General features: G+C 55.4%; 3 protein-coding genes across 3 annotated transcripts in view; 1 reads left to right on the forward strand and 2 right to left on the reverse strand.

Annotated features, from left to right (window-relative positions):
- Positions 1–2167: 2167 nt before the first annotated feature.
- DDIT4 (DNA damage inducible transcript 4) lies at positions 2168–3516 on the reverse strand. Its single transcript, XM_030951162.1, has 2 exons — positions 3380–3516; positions 2168–3182 (listed from the first exon to the last, which is right to left on the reverse strand). Exons 1-2 carry the CDS (start codon positions 3474–3476, stop codon positions 2701–2703), a joined length of 579 nt encoding a protein of 192 aa, XP_030807022.1. The 5' UTR covers positions 3477–3516; the 3' UTR covers positions 2168–2700.
- Positions 3517–8501: 4985 nt separating this feature from the next.
- ANAPC16 (anaphase promoting complex subunit 16) lies at positions 8502–14871 on the reverse strand. Its single transcript, XM_030951197.1, has 4 exons — positions 14736–14871; positions 12920–13077; positions 10941–11015; positions 8502–9244 (listed from the first exon to the last, which is right to left on the reverse strand). The coding sequence occupies exons 2-4, from the start codon at positions 13059–13061 to the stop codon at positions 9129–9131; spliced, it is 333 nt and encodes a 110-aa protein (XP_030807057.1). The 5' UTR covers positions 13062–13077; positions 14736–14871; the 3' UTR covers positions 8502–9128.
- ASCC1 (activating signal cointegrator 1 complex subunit 1) overlaps positions 14588–21183 on the forward strand; it is a 34931-nt gene continuing 28335 nt past the window's right edge. Inside the window, exons 1-5 of the mRNA XM_030951196.1 lie at positions 14588–14667; positions 16196–16323; positions 17398–17497; positions 18332–18429; positions 19638–19816. Coding sequence (XP_030807056.1) covers positions 16215–16323; positions 17398–17497; positions 18332–18429; positions 19638–19816 — 486 coding nt within the window. The 5' untranslated portion in view covers positions 14588–14667; positions 16196–16214. The remainder of the gene's footprint in view (positions 14668–16195; positions 16324–17397; positions 17498–18331; positions 18430–19637; positions 19817–21183) is intronic.

The following is a 21183-nucleotide window of genomic DNA, read 5'->3' on the forward strand; positions in this document are numbered from 1 at the left end:
GACTCGGGCTGCCTTTGTTCCAGGCAGAGACCCTGCCTTGGGTGCCCTTGCTGCTGGCAGGGGCTGGAATCTGCTGGCCCCAAAGCCTCGGGGTGGCTTTGGGATGGGTCTCTTTTCCTCCCCAGCCCATGCACCAAAGTGCTGGAAGCTTTGGGTGGGAATATCCCCCTTTTCCCCCTTCTCTCAGAGGGCTAGAGTGGGAATTTCTCCCCTTTCCCTTTTTTTCCCCTGCTCTCAGAGGCCAAGGGTCACGTCCCTGCCATTTCCCCTCTGTGGTGAGTCAGCCCTGCCGGCACAGGGCACACCCACAGCCCAGGTTTTGGGGTGGTTTTCCTGCATTTTGGGTCATTCCCAGCCCGGAGCGATGGGAGACACTCTTGAATTTCAGGGTGTGCTGGTCCCTGCCCACTCACCAAAGGTGTGGGTGGTTTGAGCTGCCCATTAGCTCGTTAGCCCAAGCTTTTAATTGGAACCACTGCCAAAGGCAGGGAGGCATCAAAGGAGGGCAGGTGCTCCAGGAACATCCTCCTCTGGCAGGCAGGGAGCCAAGGAGACCCCTCTTCCCCCATCATTGTTTTTGGTAGCAAAAACATGAGGGTTTAGCACTATCCTGGGATTTAAACCCTCATTTGCCTTATTGCTGCTGATGCCCCCAAAAATCTCCCTTTCCTCTGCTGGCACCTGGGATCCCTGGGCTGATGCTGGTGCCACAAATAGCCCAACTCTTTCCAGGTCCCAAAATATCCCTCTGCACAACCCCTGCCGTGGGAGACATTTGATCCAGCCTTGCTGGAAGCTTCTGCACCTCCCAGGGAGCTGCCAAGCCCCTGGGACCTTGAGACTTCCCCCAAATTTCTCAGGGAAAGGCCATTTTGCTATAAATAAAAGCAAAATTTCACCTTCATAGCTGGGGCTGTGGCTGGGTGGTGCCACACGGAAGGTTTTGCTGGGCAACCCCAGGACAGAGGCTGTGTTGGCTTTTGGGAGTTTTGGTGATGTTTTCTTGTTGTTTTCTTGGTGTGATAATTTAAAAAATTGGATGCAGAGCTCTTTGCCTTCCCTGAGAGTGGCTGGTGGGGGTGACGAGCAGCGGTCACGCTGCTGCTGGCAGCACAGGAGCAGGGCCACCCCTTTAGGAGCTGGGTATTTAAAACTCCCCGTGTTTCCTGGGACCAGCGCTGCCTCCAGCCCGGGCTGCCCAGGGAACTTTGGAGCTCCCTTTCCACCCCTCTCCGTGTCTCCAGGGGTGAGTTTGTGCTGGATGACCCCACAGGGGATGCCCCTCACGTGAAGGGGGCATGCTGTAGCATGTGATCCTTTGAGAAATGCTCCAAAGCCCAAAATTTTAGGGGAAATCCTCTCACTTTGCACACGTGCATTTCCAGCTGTGTGAGCCTGGCACTGCTCATTGCCCTGACTGCTGCGAGGTGTTATTTACACCAGCGAGCAGTCTCTGCTCCAAAACTCCACTTATGGGTCATTCATGTCAAAACCAAGGTTTCTGTGGTGAAAATGCTCATCAAAAAGTCACTGCTTGTCTGTCCACAGTGATACAGTTTGTCCACAGGGGTATTTAAAAAAATCCAAAACAAAAATCAAACAACCCAAGGCTGAGCCAAGACGAGCTCACACGTGAATGGAAATGGCTTTTCAGGCTGGTTTTATCCCCCCCACACCTTCCACGGGCTCCTCGTTTGCCAAGCAGCTTAATTATCCTTGAGTGAAAGCCTCTTCCCCGAGGCCTCTAATTGCAGGTTTGGGTAATTGGCCTCGGTGTTGCAGAGTGTGTTTGGGGCTGGGCCCTGCTCCCCCCCTCGGCAGGTGTGACCCTCCTCCTCCTCCTCAGTCCCAGTGTGAGCCCGTTCTCCTGGGTTTCTGCCCCAGTGTGGCTGCCCGGGAGGAGCAGCAGCGCCTCGCTGGGTTTGGGGGGCTCCTGGCTGGGCATGAACAGCTCGGGGTCCTGACTCAGCCCCCTGAGTCACAGCCCCGTGGCTCCCATGAGCAGTGGGTGCAGTGGGATCCCCCACCATTCCCAAAACATCCAGCTCCCACCGCAGGGCTGCCCTGCCAGGGAAAGGCTTCCCGAGGGTGCCGGCTGGGAATTTCAATCCAGTGGTTGCATCATCCCTCCCCCAGCAGAGGTGACAACAGGGAGACAGACGGCAGCTTATCAATCAAGACAAGTTTTATTAGAAAAGTAAAAAAACCACCCGACACGATTGCATAGGAATTCTCGCACTTGAACATCAAGTGTATGAGTGTAAACTGTAACCAACGGAGTGCCCCCAGCGTGTCGGGGCCAGGGTCCTGCCCTCCGGCCCCTCTCCCGATCAAAAGACACAATTCCAGCCGGGCTCGGCCTTTGATCCAGACCCCCTCCCCCGAGACCCCATTGATTACAATCCTGGTTTACAAAAAACCCCCCATGATTGATCAGCCATCGGGAGACCGGCACCCCTCCAGCAGCCCCGCTGCCGCCTCCGGGAGCGCCGGGATCACCCCGCAATCACCGACGGCGTGGAGCGACCCTCACCCGGGATGTCCCGGCTCGGGCAGGGCCATGGGGACCTCGGCCTGGCCCAGCTACTTCCACCTACAGCCCTACTCCAGCCTAACCTAAACTACAGCGGCTGCAGGAGCCGCCACGCTCTGCCCGGCTCTTCCGAAGCACTTGGGAAGTGGCTCGTCCGGCGCGGCCCCTCAGCACTCCTCGATCAGCAGCTGCTCGGAGCTGTACAGCTTCTTCTTCATCACCCTGAAGCCCGTGCTCAGCTTCAGCGGCGCGAAGGCCGGCCCCGAGGCGAAGAGTCCCTGGATCTTGGGCCACAGGCGGGAGTCCAGCCGGAGCACCAGGGTGAGCTGGAAGGTGGGCACCACGCCGGGGTCGGCGGCGATGTGCCCCACGTCGTGGCAGGCCTTGCCGTGCTCCACGCACAGGTCCAGGAGGGCCCCGCGCAGCCCGCAGGGTTCGCTGCACGCCAGGCGCAGCAGCTCCGCCCGCACCTGCGCCTGCAGCTGGGCCGGCATCAGGAGCCGCCAGCAGCGCTTGGAGCCCAGCGGGGCCCGGCCCAGCGCGGCCCGCACCTCGTCCAGCAGGCTGGCGCACAGCAGCTCGTCCTCGGGGTCGTGCAGCAGCTCCAGGTCCATGTCCGGCAGGGAGACACCCTCGGCGTACTCGGCATCTGCGGAGGGGACAGAGGAGGGTCAGCGCCGGAGGTCTCAGAACCCCGAGACACCGATGGCAGGGGTTCGGCAGGGGTGCGCCGGTGGCTCCGGGACACACCGACCCAGGGCTCTGGGGGCTTGGCACAGCACCACCACCACCCCTCCGCCCAGGGACCCTCATCCATCCTCCAGCCTTTGAGGAGCCCGCACTCACCTCCCTCCGAGCCGGAGGCGCTGCCCAGAGACTCGCAGTCGGAGGTCTCGAGGCGGCCCCGCTCGCCGCCCGCCAGCCGCTCCCACAGCCCGGGCATGGCTCCGGACACAGCACCACTCGCTCGGGCCCGGCTCCGCCGCCGCTCGGCCCGCACTGCCCGCGTCCCCACCCTTATATACCCGCGGAGCGCCTGGCTACGCCCCCCTCCCCGCGCCCGCCAATGGGAGCGCGGGGCACGTCCGCGGCGTCTCTCCTGCCCGGTGACAGTGGGGAGGCCACGCCCCCTCCCTGGGCCACACCCCCTGGCGGCCGGCGCGGCCCCGGGCGCTGCAAACGGGAGCCGCGGTTGCATCAGGGCCGGCCCGGGATACCGGGGCTGCCCCGCACCCACCGGCCCCGCACCCACCCCGGGGCCGCACAGCACCCCCGACACCCCCCCGGCCCCTCACAGCAGCCCCGGGCCAGCCCATCGCTCGGGCACACCATCACGTTCCGGTGGGGAGGGGGACACCCGCCGTGTCCCCGCGGTCCCCGACCCTCCGTGGGCCGGGAGAGCGATGAGGGTTCCCCCATGGGTTACTGGGGTTCGATCCGCTCCGTTTGCCAGGGGCTGTTCGCGCGGTGGCACCGGCGGGTGCTGCTGGCCTGGCACGGGATGGAGCTGAGCCCCGCAGCCCCGCTCCGGGACCAGCCCCACCGGGAGCCCATCGGGGTGCCGTTCCCTGGCCTTGTCCCGCTTTCCTAAGGCAGGAACGGGTGGTGAAATGAAACTTGCTGGAGATCAAGGGGTGCGGGGGCTGGGCACGGCCAGGCTGGGATGGGGTTCACTCAGTGCCAGCCTGCGGTGTCCCATCTGCCATCCCTGGGTGTCCTAAATCTGGGATGGGGTTCACTCAGTGCCAGGCTGTGGTACCCCATCTGCCATCCCTGGGGTGTCCTAAATAAGGAATGGGGTTCTGCCCAGTGCCAGGCTCTGGTACCCCCATGTGCCATCCCTGAGGTCTCCCAAATCCCGCCGGGGACACGGCCGAGCCCCCGGTGTGGCGGTGTCCCCCGCGGCCGTGCCGGTGCCCACGTACGTGACCTTTCCCAAGGCAGCCCCTGCGGAGCAAAGGAGCGCAGGGGGAGATAAAGCGCTTTGTTTGTCCTCCCGCTGCGCCGCCTGCGGCTTTATCGGAGGGGCTGAGCACGCTCCGAAGCCACCCCGGGCTCTATCTTGGCCGCTGTCCTTCCCGAGCCCGCAGGGATAAGAGCCCGGCGATAAACACGGAGCACACGGGGCACACGGGGCACGGGCCCCCAGCCACCCAAAGGGGACGCAAAGGGCTCCGGGCACCCCAGCGGCAGCTGCAGCTGCTTTTTGGGGGTCACAGCTTGAATCCATCTGCGTTTTGGGCGTGGAAGTCCGGGCTGGGGAGTGGGTAGCATCCCAGGGAGCAGAGGAGAGGTGTGGGGAGTTGGGAACAAGTCCTGGCTTGCGCCTGCAGTTTGCAGAGATACTCTTCGGGTTTGGGGACCAAAAAAATGAACAATCCCGCAGCCCCCAGCTGTTAAAAATACACCCCAATATTTGCACACTCAGCGGGATGGTGCTTGGGATCCTGTTTTTCACAAAATGCATCTCGTGGGTTATTTCTTCCCACAGCCACCAAGTCATTGGTACAAATGTCGGCCAGGTGAGGCTGAAAATAGATGAGGATCTGCTGGTTTGGGGGGGTCAAAACAGGGGGGAAGCAGCAAACAAACAAAAAAGAGGTAAAGGACCACAGGGAAGGCGCCTTGCTAAAAATAAGCTGGAATTCTAGAGCCAAGCATAAATATTTTTCTTTCTTCGCCATAACATCTCCTGGTAGGCAGCGGAGCGAGCAGCTCTGGTGCAATGGCAAGTTTTAAAGGGAAATGTAATTTTTGATCCCTGCAATAAAATAATCCAGGCAGGCAATGTGGGGCTGGCAGCTCCTTCTGCTTCCCAAAAGAAGCTGAGATCCAGGCCACTCCTCTGCAGCAGGGCCTCTAGGAATGGTTTTGGGCTGGAAAGCAAAGTTTTAGCGTTGGTAATCCCTGCACTTCCCCTCCCCTGGTGCTGCTGCTGGCAGCGCACCCGGCGTGGTTTCTGCGGAGGAGCAGCGTGTCTTCCCCCCTGACCTGCTGTCCTTTCTGGGAGAGCAGGGATTGAGGCTCTCTGGACAGTCTGTTCCCAGCCAGCTGTGCCTGGCCCCTGTGTCTGGGCTGAGATCGACTCCATCGTTCTGATTTCCAGCCCGGCTTTGCAAAGGGTTAAGCAGGAGCCGGGGGAGCGGCTGGCACTGGGGAGGGTCCTTGGCTGGGCCCCTGCCCGATGTGCTGAGCTCAGCGCTTTTGCGGGCTGCAGGGGGAGGGGGCTGGGAAGGAGGAGGAGGAGGAAGAGGAGGAAGGGAGGAGATGTACTGAGGGGCTCAGCGAGTGCTCTGGCTCACGTCGGTGCACACTGTGCCCCTGTACGGTGGGGAGCAAATTCCTGCCCCGTGGGCTACTGCTGTGGAGGTGTCCCTGGCTTCATGTTTTATCCCCAAAAAGTCGCTTTTAGGTAAATTTACACAGTGTGACTGTTTCTACACACACCAGTGGGATCCTTTGTGTCCAAGCAACAGAGGGGCTGAGGCCATGGTTTTTTCTGTGCCTGCTGGGGTGGGTGTCCTTCACAGCGGGTCCCTGGTGGTGGCTGGGGGTGACAGGCACAGGGGGGTGACCCTGCATCCCCCGAGCCCCTGGCCAGCTCCGGCAGGTGAGCTTTGGCTGCGTGGGACGCCGTGGCAGGTCCCGGCGTGCCGCTGGCCGGGCAGGTCTGTGCCACAGCCAAACCTCGCGGGCCCGTCTCTCGCCCTGGGACAAGCAGCTGCAGGAGCCGGGCGGGGGAACAGGGAACGCGCATCCCCGAGGGTGGTGGCCAGGCTTTGGCAGCCGGGATGCCGAGTTGAGTGCTGGGTTGAGTGCCAGGCGGGCACCGTGTCGTTGGCAAGGTGTGGGCTGTGAAACTCCTCTCGCCTTGGGTGCTGCTGGGGGAAAAGATGGCAGAGGGCATTTCTGGGGGTGCTGCCCCACACTGCAGCATCCTGGATGTTGGGAGAGGCCCTCCCTGCGGGCGGCCTGCCCGGGCAGCGAGGCGAGCGCGTGCCTTGGCTCCACGGCTGGCGCTGGGGCCCTGGCCAGCGGCGAGAGGAGCCGGGGAGGGGAGGTGCGAGCGGGGCCTGTGCCGGTACATAACGTTCTGCTGCGAGCACCCACAGGAAAACCAACAGCAGCTCTGAACGAGGCTCTTTGTTCGGCTCTTTTTTTATTTTCCCTCCCCTCCCCGCATCCACTTTTTCTGGCAGCTGCCGGGCTCCCTCCCCACTGCGGCCCCCCAAGCTCTGGGACCCCAGGCCAGGGGGACGTGGGGCTTCCACAGCCCAGGGAGAAATATCCACTGCTGGCACAGCCCCACCGATCTGCAAAGCAGGAAATAGGCTGGTTTGGGAATTTCCAGCTGCCAGGGAAAACCTGGGTTTGGAGGAGGGGGAGCGTGGAAGGCTTTTGCCCATACGGATCCCTCCAGTTCTCCCTGCCTTACATAAAGTGTTTACTGAGCGGGAGGAGGGAACGGCCAACAACATGTTTTTGCATTTGTAGTACTGTACAGGGTGAACTTTTCACTTCCTCTCAATGGCTCTCACACATGTGTCTATTTTGGTGTTGGGCACACATACAAACACACCATGTACAGCACAGAGCTGGGGACGTTCCCTGCTCCTGCTCTGTCCCAGCACAAGAAACTGCTGCAAAACAAGGAATGGGAGGAGGGTGAGGGGGATAAATCTCAGCCCCAATGTGTTCTGGATCGGGACGGGGAAGTCTGGGCAATGCTTGGGCACTGCATCCCCTGGGCAGAGCTGCAGGCACGGAGCCCCTGGCATCCCAGGAGGGCTGGCAGGGTGGAAAAGTTTCCCAAGTTGAGCAGTGAAAAGGAAAAGCTCTTTCTGTGCCTGATTGTGCTGGGTCAGCGAGCAGGGGTTACCAGGTGTGAGTGAGGGAGTTTGGGGGATCTGCTGCTCCGCTCCCAAACCCCACAATGATACGGGGTGAGGATTTTTGGCAGGTTTGGCCAAGGTGGATGTAGGTGGCTGGAGTGAGCAGGATTAAAAATAGATGCCACCGAGCAAACAAAAAAGTGGAGGGCTGAAGCACTCCCTTCTTTCCCGAGCAAGCCCATCTGGGATGGAGTCTGAATCCCGCCTGCCGTCACGTTTGGAGCCGCTGACTGTGCAGGAGGCCCCCGCAGAGCAGGGCCTGGCAGCTCTCCAAGGCTGGGGAGGAGGTTTTCCGGGCTGGGGCCGTGGCTGGGGCTCAGGCAGCGTGGGACAGTCTCAGCTGAGCTCAGCCCGACGTGAGAACGCCCCTGCGCCGCTCGGGCAGCCGCGTGGTGAATTTCCACGGAGCTGGAATTGCGGCTTCACCCGCGGCTCAGGCAGCGTGGGGCTCTGCACTGCCCACAGCTGGCTCTGGCACTGGAACTGATTGATGCACAGCAACACACACAGAAGGTGGCTGTATGCTTTTCCCCCTCAGTTTTAGCTAATTGCTGGTGATCTGAAATGGGAATGGATCCCAGTTAATCTGTTTCAATGCAGATGTGGCTGGGCTGCAATAGAGAGTAAAAAATACAATCATCTCGTAAGTGAGATGTTGAAAATGGAAAAATTAGGCATCTGGAGCAGTAAATCAAATAATTGTTTGCATACGGTGCTGCTCCTACCCCCTGCTGGCCAGCAGAGCCACGGGGCGAAGGCTCTCATCCATGGAAAATCAACATGTTGAAATGGTTACGCCAGAACATGGAAATCCAGTTCCCTCCAAGAACAGAAGTGAAGTACAACCGAAAAACAAGATGATTAAAATGGTTGGTTTTAAACCAGGGTCTTCTCCTCTGGCTCAGTTAAACCAGGATTCAAATCTGACTTAAATCAAGCCTGTTTTGAGCATGGTTTGGTTCCTCTCACATTGAACTTCAGTCTACCATCATGACAGTCGATCTGCCTCCGAGCTTCACTAAACCTCCTTAACTCCCAAACAGCTGATTGTTTCCCTCATCAGACCAGATAAAGAGTTTCAAAGACAGAGTTATTTTATTGTCACAGAGAAATCTAACACAGAACAAAGAGGACAAAGTTTCAGGGTATTAAAAGACCGAGCGGTGTCCTGCCAGCGCTACCAGAGAAACGGCGATGAAGAGGGAACGGCTCGGGCAATGGCCGAGGCACTGCTGGAGGAGGTGACACCGCTGGCCCCTCACCCAGCGCTGGGACAGTTTGTGTCCATCCCCCAGAAGGACGGCAGGGGCTGAGGAGGGCTTCTGGCATTTGCTCCAGAGGGTTTCCCCGCTCACCCAGCGCTCCGGCTGCGCTCCAGCGGGAACCCGGGCCGAGTTACGAGGTCGCCCTCCCCACACTGTCCCTGTGCCCCCCTCTGTAAACAACACAGAGATTATCCAGGGGCTGCACAGCTGATCCTGCCTTCTAAGTTACAGAAACCAAGCCCTGCCAGCCTGTAAGGACCTACAGAATCTCGTCATTTCCGTTTATTGGCAGCTTTACTGGGGATCCCCACTCTCAAAAAAAACCCAAAGCCCCATCCTGCCGATGCAGCTGTCAGCATCTGATAGATGGGGGGTGTTTTGAAGCCAGGCCAGGGAACGTTTTTCTTCTGCTCCCTGACAGCAGCGATCCAGACACGCTCAGCCTGAGGAGGGAGTGAATCCCAGGAGCTGCTCTATTGGCTTGTACCTCCACTCATCTGCCTCCAGCTCTTCCACCAGACCGGCAAGTTTTTCCATCCTTGCGACTTGTTGATCTGCGAGGAGTTCAAAGGTAACTGTGGTTTGCAATGGCAGTGCAATTAAACCTTTCAATTAGATGCAAATTCCCAGCTGTCAGTGGGGAGCAGGGCAGAATAAAACCCACGGAGCCCATTTGAATTGAAACCCACTCTGTGCAAACAGCGAGGAGAAAGCAGGGACAGGCTTTTCTGCCCCAGTGTGTGTTTACCCATCCCTGCCCGTGCCATGTACATTCAAGTCCCAACAGGGAAACATCAGGCCCATTAGTGCATGGGGGTGAAAACAGGATGAGGCTCATTTCATAAAGCATAAATATTTATAGTGCAGAAGAACAGAGAAGTTCACAGAGGGCTTGGCCAGCCCACGGTAGAGCTGGGTGCAGCAGGAGGAACTGTGCTTTTGATGAAGGTCCTTGGAGGAGGACCTGGATGAGTGTGGCAGAGAGGCTCTGCAACCAGAGCCTGCTGATGAGAGGAAGGTCCCCAGACAACATCTTCCTCTCAGGTTTATTTAACCAGTTGGGCACACAGGGTCCATTTTCAGTTAGATGTGCTGCATTGGTGCAGAGATGGGAACATCCCTTCTCCCAGCTCTCTGGAAGTCTGACAGTGCTGGAAGCTCACTGCAGCCTCTTGGAGAGAAGGCCCAGGGCTAGCAAGAGGCGTAACATAAACTGTGTGTGATTTGTGCTGACTGCAGCAGTGGGTGCTTTAAGAGGCCCTGTTCTCACTCCACCTCCTGCACCCTTTTGGGAACTGTCAAACAAACAAGCCAAAAAATGATGACCTCGACCTTTTTTTTTAAGCCCTCCACCTTTCTTACAGGGAGAAAACAGGGAGGTGCTCCACACTTCCAAAGGCTGGTGTCTATTGGGGTGCCAGGCTGTGTAGCAGCCCCTGGCATCTACAGCCACAGCAGAGCTCTGGAAACAATGGCTCTGGAGTTCAGCTCTGCTTTCTGATGCAGAAATACAGGATCACGGCCCTGCAAGCTGCTGCACACCCCCACAACCGGAGGAGGACAGGAAACCTCTCCACTCAGAGACAACAGGTGGAAGTACCATTCTGGCTGACAAGAGGTGGGGACCAGAGAGGATGTGACCCTCGAGCAGCAGACAGGATCTGCTGCTGGGCTCTGTGAGAACCAAAGCTGTGACACAGCCCAGCCCATGGCTGGGTCACAGGCACCTGGGCGAGGGCAAAGGGCCTGGCAGGGAAGCAGGGGTTCAAACAGGACGTCAGGCTGTTCCCTGGGGAGGCAGGGAGCGTACTCAGCCCTGTCACGCCACACCACGCCACGCCACGCGTGGCCGCCTCCCCAGTGACTCTGCAAACCTCAGCTGACCCTGCCAGGGCCACGAGGGCTCAGCAGAGAAACAAAGGTGGAATGGAGCGTCCCTGTGCCCCAGGCCAGAGAGACAGTCAGCGCTGGGCCGAGATCAGAGCGTGGGCGTTTCCTGCCCAGAGCCTCCTCCTCCTCCTGCCTCACCTTGTGCTGCCACACAGCCGGGGAAAAACAGGCTTCAGGAGGCACAGCCCGTTCCCACCCCGCCTCTGTGGGCTCCCAGTGCTTTGCATAGGGCTTGCAAAAGGACTCAGTGGTGGCCTGACTGAGCACTCACTCTGCTTTCTTGTGGCTGACAGCCCAGAGCAGGTCGGGCTTTGCCCCCGCCGCCCTCCCCGAGCCACACGCCGCGGGCCCGGCGCTTACCGTGCTTCACTTGCTTCAGTGTGGATGCAACCTGAAAGCTGAACACAGACTCACAGAGGAACCTCTCAGAGCCATCTGTAAACAGAAAAAGGAGATGGTTGAACCCCAGAGTTTGAGGCTGAGCAGCCTTCAGAGCCCCTGACCTCCTATTCTTATGTTTGACGTGTGGGTTCACCCCTGCCTCATTCCAACACTTTCCCCTGTGCTGACTACAGCCCCTGCACAGGGCTTTGCTGCTTCCTGATGCTGCCTGGGAAGATATCCCAGGTGGAATTCTGTTACATCCCCTCTGATAAGCAATTTTAGTCCATTTTAAATAGAAGTTAGGCTAAGGAAAAGGCAGGTAATGTTATGGCAGTCTCTGATTCCCTCAGGGCTCAGACACTCGTGTCCTTAGAATGCTTTAGGATTTCCCACGGGCTCAGACCATAACCCTACACACAGATTTTCAAATAATGTGTATCTTGCCATCCAAGTCAGTAATTGATCATGCAAGTGACTCAGAAATAAAATAATCTGGGAAACATAGCTAATTGTGTACCAAGCATTGACATAGTTTATACTGCCTCCTTCTAAAAAACCCCAAAATACCTACGGGTTTACTTAGAAACAAGTGAGATAGCCAAAGCAGCAATAAAAATCAGTCAGTCAGTGGGGATTTTTGAAGAGGAAGCTGCAGCTTCTCCACTGGCAGCTGCCTGATGAAAGAATGTGTGTATCACCTTTGGTGTCAGAAATTCAAAAGCTAACCTAGAGCTTCCTGCAACAGGGACAGCGATTTGGTTGCTGCTGCCACCCAGAGCAGGTGAACTGCTGTGATCCTGGTAAAGAGGTCAGCCCAAAGCACAACCCATTTAAAACTCTCTGCCACAACAATGTGGAGAGCAGTTTCAAAGACAAAACTGGAAAAATCTAATCCAAAGCTGAACCTCAGGGAACAGCTGGAGTTTCACCGTGCTCAGAGCTTCCTCTCATAAGTGCTGCCCCAAATATATTGTGGAGACATCAGAAAGAATTTTTTCACGGAAAAACATTGGAAGGGGCTGTCCAGGCAGGTGGGGGAATCACTGTCCCTGGAGGTGTGCAAGGAACAACTGGATGTGGCACTCAGTGCTCTGGTGCTGCTGGCAAGGTGGGGACTGGTCACAGGCTGGACTCGATGGTCTTGAGGCCTTTTCCAGCCTAAATGAAGGATTCTCTCCTCTGACTCCCTGTCTGTCCTGCTGAGTGGCTCTCAGGAGGAACAGCTGCCTGTCTATTTGGTAACACGAAGTGCTTCATTACTTTAATTTGTTTTGAGGGCTTGTTAAGTTCTGTGAGCAAACCTTTAGTCATAATTGCTTCAATAGCCTGGCATATGGGCTCTAATGTGTAATAAAAACAACCCTTCAACGGCACAGCCAGCAGCTCCCAGCTGCCCTGGGCTGCCATAGGGACACTCCAGCCATCCCACGGCGACAAGGGAAGTTCAAGGGGAGCAGACACAGGTTTAACCCTGTCACCTGGAGGACCTGCCCTTCCTCCCTCACCCAGAGCTTGCTGGGCTTCTCCTTTGACGATCCAAATGAAGCTGGTGGCAGGCTGGGGCACCCAGATGCAGGCTGGCAGGGAGACAAGCTGCCTCCTGGACTAACCCAGTCAAATCCAACCCAAACCAAGAAAATTACTACTTCTGCCAAGAAAAATATTCCTGTCTCAGCTATCCCCGCAGCAACCCCTGCCCGACATCAAAGGATTAGCTAACAATGAGCAATTAACACCGTCATGCTCCCTTTCAGGTAGATGCTTCCTGGTCTGAAGTGTTGTCATGGAGATAAAAAGGAGGTGACAGCCAGAAAAATCACTTCTTCATGGACTGGTGGGAAAGCCGGGACCAACCAAACCCCGGTGCTTCCTTTCTACCTCCAGCTTTTGCCAGCGGGGTGAGAAGTTCAGCAGCTGAAGGAGGAGCAGGGAAGGAGAAGGGCAGCAGCAATCACCTTCCAGCATCTCCCCAGCTCCTTTGGGATAAGTGAAGAGGGCTTTGCGGGGCGGCGCCAGGTCCGACACGCTGAACCCCGAGCCCGTCACGGAGCTGCCGCTGACTCCGCCGGCCGAGGAGGATGAGGAGGAGGCTGCCATGGCACCCCGGGCCAGCCTGCCAGGAAAAAGAGCAGGGGTTAGGAAGGAGTTCCCAGAGGAGGCATGAAGGCAGTGAGGGGCAGGATGAAGCCGCCCCCGCTGCCCAGGCTGCCCTGTGAGTGTGCGAGAGCTGCCTGTGCCCGCCGTGGGGACGGGCACGGAGCTGTCACCCCCCCAAACTGAAGGCAACCCCCGCTCCGACCCCTCGGAATTCCCCTGGGAATTCATCCAGAGCGTGCACAAGAGTAACGAGGTGCAGGCTGCTGGCCTGAATTCACCGGCCTTCAGCTGCCCTGGCGCCTGTCCCGCTGCCCAGGGCCATAAAAGGCGGGGTTTCTTTCCTTTTTTTCCTCCTCGTTTCCAGGAGCACAAACACAGAAGCGCTGCTGCCTCATAAAACCTGGAAGGCTGCGGGACTGCCAGTTCCAGCAGCACATCCTGCAGGGAGCCACGCCGTGCCTAACCCGCAGCAGCTGCTCTCTGCATCGCTCCAGACGTGCTTTTGCCTTTAAAACATTGCATTGGACTTAACCTGGCAGTGCCTGAGGGTCCATCTGCCTGTGCAGCACAATCCCGGCTGCCTCTCGCACGCTCTCTCCTCAGCCTTGCTTTTAAGAGGTGCTGGCTTTGTCACAACGTGGGAATTAAAACTCCTCGTGTCCCTCTCTGATAGTACAAAAGGTGTCACTTGGCCCTTATCAGTGACAGCACTTGCTGCTCCTCCAAATACTTATAGGCACTTTCAAATTATCCTGTCCATTTAATTCGCTTCTGTTATCGTATTTAGTACACTGCTGCAGGCTCTGCAGGGTACACAGACAGTGCCCTTGGAAAGCACTCGAGGGTTTTGTGGAGAAAATGGGGTTTTAAGACCTTAAAGCTCATCTCATTCCACCCCCTGCCATGGGCAGGGACCCCTTCCACTATCCCAGGGTGCTCCAAGCCCCTCCAGCCTGGCCTTGGGCAGTGCCAGGGATTAGACAGCCACAGCTCCTCTGGGCACTTGTGCCAGGGGCTCACAGGTAATAATTCCTTCCCAATATTCCACCTATATTCCCACTCTGTCAGTGGGAAGCCATTCCCTGTGTCCAGCTCCTCCATCCCTTGTAAGTTAAGTTTCCCAACAGTGCTCAAAGTTACTGTGTGCACCACAGAAAAACAGCAGCTCACAGGAGCCTGGGGGCTTAGGGGCCGTGACGAAAAACGCCTGCATAAAGCAAACTTTTATTTTTGCCACGCTACACCCAGCAACACCTCCCTCAGCAAACCCTCGGGCTCAGCTCCCTGCTCGCAAGGGAGGTGCGACGATCGTTTGCGCTGAAACGATGCCAGCCGGGGCTCGCAGACCCGACAGATTCCTAAGTGTGGCTGCAGGGGGTTTATTTTAAACAAACACAGAGCAGAGGAGGCGGTAGGTCAGGGCGATGCCTGGGCCTGTTACAGGAACCTCCAGCCAACGCCTCAGGCGCCTCAGGAGCCGCCATCTTGGGGGGGCGGGGATCCCCGCGCTCCTGCCCCTGCGAGACCACGCCCCCTAACGCTCATGGCCACGCCCCCACACAGGCCACGCCTCCTCCCGCCCATGGCCCCTCCGAGCCGCTTCCCGGTGAGTGCGGAGCCCACGCGCCGCCGCAGCCTGCGCCCTCCTCGCGCGCTCATGCCGTCGCCCTTCACCTTCCGGGCCGCCGCCGCCTCCCGGCGCTCCCCGGCCCCGTTGCCGAACCGTCTCTCCTTCACCCGGGAGCCCGCACGGCGGCTCGGTGCGGGCGGCGCGCGTGGCCGCGCTCGCGGTGCATGATGGGGCGGGGCGCGCGCCACTTCCGCCGGGACGCGGGGCGGGGGGGAGCGGGGGCAAAATGGCGGCGGCGAAGGGAGCGGGGACGCTTCACTGCTGCCGGCGCCTTCCCGCAGCGGTGTCAGCCTAAAGCCGAGGGGTTCTGCTGCTGCAGTACCCGCGGGGCCCCGGGAATTTGCGCGGTGCGGGCCCTGCCGGTGCCCCTGCCTGGAGTCGGTTCCCGCGGAGCCCCTCTGGATTCTGCCGTCAGGCGCAGCCCCAGCTGCGCTCTGCCTCCCACTGTCCCTGCTCGCTTTGCAGAAGTCCTTGTGACAAAAAAATTGTGACATTAATGTGTTAAAAACACCCCGCCCTCCCCCGAAAAAAACCAAACCTGTAAGCAAAAGCCCCAGCGACTGATTTTTCATGGCTTTTCCCGTCGTTGTGCACAGTTGGCCTCTGCACTTCTTCCCTTGAGCCACAGGAATTATTACTTTTATTGGAGTGTAATGGTTTTTATTGTCCGTGTAAGTTCAGATGATTGTGAGTCATTTCAAAAGGTGGGGCTCGAACTGAGGGGAGAAGTCTTAAGATTAACCTTCTCAGCCTGATGTCACTCTCTGTGATAAATGCTAGTTGCTTCTGAGGGAAGCTCTTATTTTTTCCTGTTCTGTTGCAGTGGACAGGTAATCCTTCTGACAAAGGTGAATTTTGTGGTGGAAACTTTATTTCTTGAGTAACAGATTCTGGTTTAAAATTGAGATCCAATATTAAATTAACCATGCCAGTGAATATAGAAATTGAATGTTGGAGATGTGAAGTCTCTGACAGCACACTGCTGGCTCTCTGTTTTAGCACCATTAAATGTTCTCCACTCTGAACATTTTTAACTCAGTGCCAGCTAAAGCCCAAAGAAACTATGAAATATGACATTGCCTTAGGTTACAGTGACTTTTAGCTGAAACCTGTGAGTTTCAGAGTTACATAGCTCATGCTGCTTAAATTTCCTGCTTCCACTTGATTGTGCTTTATGTACTTGTGACTTACCAAATTGCTCTGTGACTGAGACACATAAAGTTTGAGGAGGTGTTGCCTTTCTGAAAACTACACAGAGGAGCTTTTAGCTCAAGCAGGGGAGGCTGAGATTGAATATTAGAAAGAAATTGTTCTCCTGTGAGGGTGGCAAGGCTCACAGAAGCTGTGGCTGCCCCATCACAGCAACCTGGGGTAGTGGAAGATGCCCATGGCAGGGCATTGGAACAAGCTGAGCTTTAAGGTCCCTGCCAACCCAGTGTGCAAGGAAACTCTGAAAGGAGCTTTTCCTTCGCCTGGGTTGGCAGAGCTGTCTGTGTTGTTGCAGTAGGAAGAGGAGGAGCAGGATGGATGTGCTGCGGCCCCCCTTGATAAGGATCGGGGGCCGAGTGTACCGCAAAAACCTCATCCAGGAGCAGCCCTTCCCACACGAGGAGGAGGAGGAATTCTGTGCAGGTAAGGGGTGATGCTCAGAGGGTGTAAACATCAGCACTGGGAACCTAGGCAGCTCTCAGAGCCACCTCTGATGCCTTTGTGGGCACAGAGACCTGCCCACGTGGCGGATTGAGGTGTTCAAGAGGGAGAGGAAGGCTTTGTGTTGGTCCCTGATGATCCTGCTGCCCAAAGTGGAAGCAGTCCCAGTTATCCCAAGTGGGTTGGCTGACTGTGCTGCTGACTGTTCTCTTTTCCTGCTGACTGTGGAAGAACTGCAGGAAAAGGGAAAACCAGATGAGCTGTGTAGATCTGTTTTTCCCAGGTTTCTTTCTTTCCCTTACCATCTTTATTTGCAGACATAGCAGCTGCTTGCTAAAGACCCTCTGTCCTTGCAATGTTTGTGCCTTTAAAACTGGCCTTTTAAGGGACAAAATTCTTTCTGTCCTTGTGTGTTTTCCTTTGTCTTTCTGCCTGTATGTTTGCTGTAGTTGTGTGTGAGGTGTTGTGGGCACAGAAAAGCTCCAGTGTTACTTCTCAGATGGGCTATGGTGGTTGTGTCCTGTTTCTCCTCCCACCTTGCCTTCCAGTGGATTGCACTGAGCTTTAACCAGGTGCTTTCCATTCAAATTCATCCCTGCTTGTGTTGGAAAGGGAATAGGAAGTATGGATTCTTTCAGGGTGTTCTGTTTGATCTGAGAACAACCCAACAGCCTGTGGATGAAAGGTGCAGAGTTTGTAAATCACTGGCTTGGACCCTCAGACCAAAACTGTTCTCACCTTTCCTCTGTCTTCATCTGCAGCCTTAAATTTCTGGATTGGCTGCCAGAAGAGACCATTCCCACTGTGTGGGAATTGCTCAAACTCCAGCTGAGAAAAAACCTGGCCTGTAACTATAACCTGCTTCCTGCGCCTCCCTCCCGGCCGGCCGGATTTAGAAGCTGTCTTTACTGGTAGTGAGGTGATAAATACAAAGCAGGGAGAAGCCCATTCCTTCCTTCATTTCACCTTGAGAGAAGGCTGGCAGGGGATTGTTGTCCTCCATAAAGCCCTGCCAAAGTTGACAGAGGTCTGGTTCTGGTGTGGTTTTCCCAGCAGGCCCCGGTGAGTGTGCGGACGAGCCCTGCGATGCCTTCGTGGTGGAGGAGACCGAGCGAGGCTTCCAGAGCCGGCTGGAGGTTCCCAGCCCCTTGTACAAGTGAGCCTGTGGTTTGTTGGATTCGCAGCCAGCTGGGGGAAGAAGTTGAGCACAGAATATTTATTCTTGGAGGTTTGGATCTCTGGGATGTGCTCGGGGTTGGAGCGCTGGGGAAGGGGAAATTGGCAACGCCTTGAAGCGCGGTTGGGCCTCGCTTGACTCCTCACCGGCCCCGTGGGAGGGACAGCAGGTGGTGCTTGCTGGCTGGCAGGAGAGGCTTTGAACATCTCTTCCCTTAAACATAAAAGCGTCAAGGAGGCTGGGAGAAGGAAGGGGAGGAAGAGCTGCAGCGAGCAGCCTGGCAGGGGGAAGTTTGTGGGAGCTTTCAGAGAAAGCACACATGACTGGAATTGGCTATTGACTCCAGTCCCTTGTTCACTGGGGAACCTGTAGTGTTCAAAGTTTTATCTAGTTATTTTTGACAGTTTTATTAGTTAGGTAGTTTTACTGAAATATAGAGAAGGAAAAGTGGTCCATTGTGTATTTGGCTACTGGCAAATGACTGCCCTGAGCAAAGCAAAAAGGAGAAAAAGAGCCCGTATTTCTTCCTTAGCTGGGATAATGGCAAAAGAGAAAACCCAGCTGATGGAGAGGATGTGGTGGGAAGAGCTCTTGTGGCCCTACCAACTTATTTTAACTTAAACCAGTTGTGAGCCATAGCTCAGCATTGTCCCAGGCTGGACATGTGTGAGGTCCTGGGGATCGCCTCTGTGCCTGCACGTGGAGCTGGGTGTGTGCATCCCTCCAGCACAAAGGCTCCAGCTCTGGACACACATGATGGGGAATGGCTCAGTGTCACTGTGTGAGGGAAACTCTTGCACTTTCTGCCTCCAGGTACATCATTGGGAAGAAAGGAGAAACCAAGAAGAGGCTAGAAACAGAGACTCGAACTTCCATCAGCATTCCCAAGCCTGGAGTGGAAGGAGAAATTGGTGAGTAGGATACACAAAATGGATATGCTTTTATCTGCTCTTGCACAAGCACAGTTTAAGCAGGGAGGGGGTACTGGAGGTGTTTTCCCTTTAATTCCTAGTTCTTACACAGCCCTGACTCATTTTTTGGCCCTGGGAAAGTCACTTCACTTTTCTCCTCAGCTTATTTTTATTGTCTATAAATCCTTATTAAACAGTGTCAAGTTTGGGTTTTTTGTTTTTTTTTTTAAGTCACTTCTAGGCCTTAAATGGCTTGAGAATTTGGGTCCTGAATGTGTTGTTTTGTTTTTTTTTAGTTTTGTTTTTAAAATAGTATTCCATCCATAAGAAACTGAAATAAGCATTCAGAGAAGTGCTTGTCTATCTGTGTACAAAATAAACATCTGCACATGCTTTAATATGAGAAGGGTTGGGATGACATTCGTGACTTTCTGGTGCTGGCACTAGAGCCCAGCAGTGAGAGCAGGGCTTCTTGTACCATATGTTCCCTCTCATCACTTCCAGGGATTTAAAAAGAAAGGAGACCTTGCTCATCAGGGCTGACCCTTGTGGGTTCTGCCAGAGTGGGTATTTGGAGGGTTCCTTAGGGCATGCTCCAGAGATTTCTGGCACAGGGATGTTTGTGACTGAGCTATGAGGAGGAAATGCTGGGAGGATCCCACTGTGATGCTGCACAGGAACACAGTGGTGCTTCTCAAGGAGTGGGTCTTGACTTCTTCCCAAGAGCTGTGAAGGACTGTTAGGAAGGTTGAGAGAAGTTGAAAACATGGCATAATAGGAAGGCAAGGAAATTTCGCTCCTTGCTGTTCTTTCCTTTTGAGCTCAAGTGTTCTCTGTTTGGTGCCTTGAAGTGCATGCACAAATAACAGAGACAGTCTTGATCCTTGATAGATTTCCATGGCATTTTCTCTCTGACTGCCTATCTGAAAACTTGAAATAATGCTCTAGAAATCAGAAGGGTCCCTGAATTGGTGGGCTCTCAGTGGTTTTAGGCCCTCAGATCAGAGGGATGCTTCTGATGGCATCACCCTGTCTTTGCTGAGCAAAGCACAGCCGCGTCAGGCATTTTAAGTCAAGCAGGGAATCTGGCAGGTTTTTCAGTGCATGGCTGGGGGTTTTGATTCCTGCTGCTTTCCTTGGGAGCCTGGGACTAACAGCAGAGAGCTTCAGGGAAGCAGAGGGGCTGTTGATGCTGTGTTTGCCTGCAGTGATCACGGGCCAGCAGCGGAGCGGGGTCGTCTCTGCGCGGACGCGGCTCGAGGTGCTCCTGGACAGCTTCCGCAGGAGGCAGCCCTTCACACACTTCCTGTCGCTGCCCCTCAACCAGCCTGCCATCCAGCAGAACTTCCTGCACTTCAAGGAGGAGGTGCTGCACAAGTGCTCAAAGGTAGGGATCCACATGAGGATTAGTGTGCTGTTTCATTTATTGCCAGAGCTCTTTGGCATTTTTCTTGAAGACTTTCAGTTAGTGGGCCTGCTAGTGAATTTGTTGAGTGCTGTTGTGAAATTTTCTGAAGAGTGGAATGGTTTACTTAGATATCCTCCCATTTAGAAAAATCTCTACTAACAATTCACTAAGTTTCAAAAGAGGGTTGGGGTTTTTTGTTTTTAATAGGAAAGTCACTAAATAATGTGGTGGACCTGTCTACATTTTGTATGATTTTTACATAACCATGAAATTAGGTAAGAAGTTACAAATTTGCTGCTGCTTCTGTTTTACTTTCCTTTTGGCTCCTGCCAGTGCAGGAAGACGGGTGTCATTGCCAGAGCTGAGTGAGAATGACTTGGTAGCACATGCCATCCTGCAAATCTCATCACTTCCCTTCTTCCCCAGGAGACTTTGTGCTGACAGCACTCCTACTTGCCTTCAGATCTTGGTGTTGGGAGGAGCAGGAAATAGTTAGGCATGGGGAAATGAGGAAGAAAATGAAGGGAAAGCTCTGCATTCCCTGGTTTATTTTAGTGTGCTTCTGGGCTGACAGAAGTGGCTGGGCTGAGGAGAGGGAATGGTGTTATTAAATTGCCATGTCCTCTGTGTCTGCTGCAGGACATCTCTAGGCAGCAGAGAGGTCTCTCTGTGGCTGCTGCAGGTTGCATTGCAGGCACACTGCAGGGCTCTGTGGGCTGATACTCTTCACTTTCATCTCCATCACCTCTTCTGGTGCCTTGCTAAGGGGAAAATACAATCTTGCAGATAACACGGCTTAAGAAGTTTAGTTTCCTATGTCTTCATGCCATGGGTGTGAATTATCTGACATCTGGGGAGATATGAGTTCTTGCTGAAGTTCTCATGGTCACTTGCATGTCAGTTGTTTCATCTCCAAGAGCAGAAATGAGCTGTCTTTGCAGTCTTGTCTTTCCTGGCAGTCGGGATTGAAGCCCCTGTTCTCCTCCCAGCTGCTTAATTCCTTGACACTTTAGGAGCTTTCTATCACCTGACATTAAATGCAGCTGAAATTGGCCAGCAGTCCCAGGGATTAGCCAGTGCAGTGCCAGGAGAACCTTTCCCTCAGGCTAGAGGATGATCTCTCCTCATTAGCCAGCAGCACTACCTTTATTAAAGCTCACCTTGATTAAAGGAATGCCCTGCAGGCAGGGGGGTGGAAACATTAGCCTGGGAAGGTGTAGGCTGGACAGAGAATTGGGACCTGGGGCTGGCATCAGTGATGGCCTGGCTCCCTCTGTTGGTTTCTGCTTCCAGTCCTTGTGTGGGACACACCAAGGTACAGTGAGAGAGGCAGCTCTTTGGGGGCT

Source organism: Camarhynchus parvulus, chromosome 6, assembly GCF_901933205.1.
Source record: "Camarhynchus parvulus chromosome 6, STF_HiC, whole genome shotgun sequence".
NCBI classification, from domain to species: domain Eukaryota; kingdom Metazoa; phylum Chordata; class Aves; order Passeriformes; family Thraupidae; genus Camarhynchus; species Camarhynchus parvulus.

Excerpts from the sequence above, each read along its gene's own strand:
- DDIT4 (XM_030951162.1), bottom strand. The coding sequence starts at position 3,476 with ATGCCCGGGCTGTGGGAGCGGCTGGCGGGCGGCGAGCGGGGCCGCCTC. Across the intron at positions 3,183-3,379 it reads CGCCTCCGGCTCGGAGGGAG|ATGCCGAGTACGCCGAGGGT; the intron begins GTGAGTGCGGGC and ends TCCCCTCCGCAG.
- ANAPC16 (XM_030951197.1), bottom strand. The coding sequence starts at position 13,061 with ATGGCAGCCTCCTCCTCATCCTCCTCGGCCGGCGGAGTCAGCGGCAGC. Across the intron at positions 11,016-12,919 it reads AGCTGGGGAGATGCTGGAAG|ATGGCTCTGAGAGGTTCCTC; the intron begins GTGATTGCTGCT and ends TTCTGTTTACAG. Across the intron at positions 9,245-10,940 it reads ACTGAAGCAAGTGAAGCACG|ATCAACAAGTCGCAAGGATG; the intron begins GTAAGCGCCGGG and ends AACTCCTCGCAG.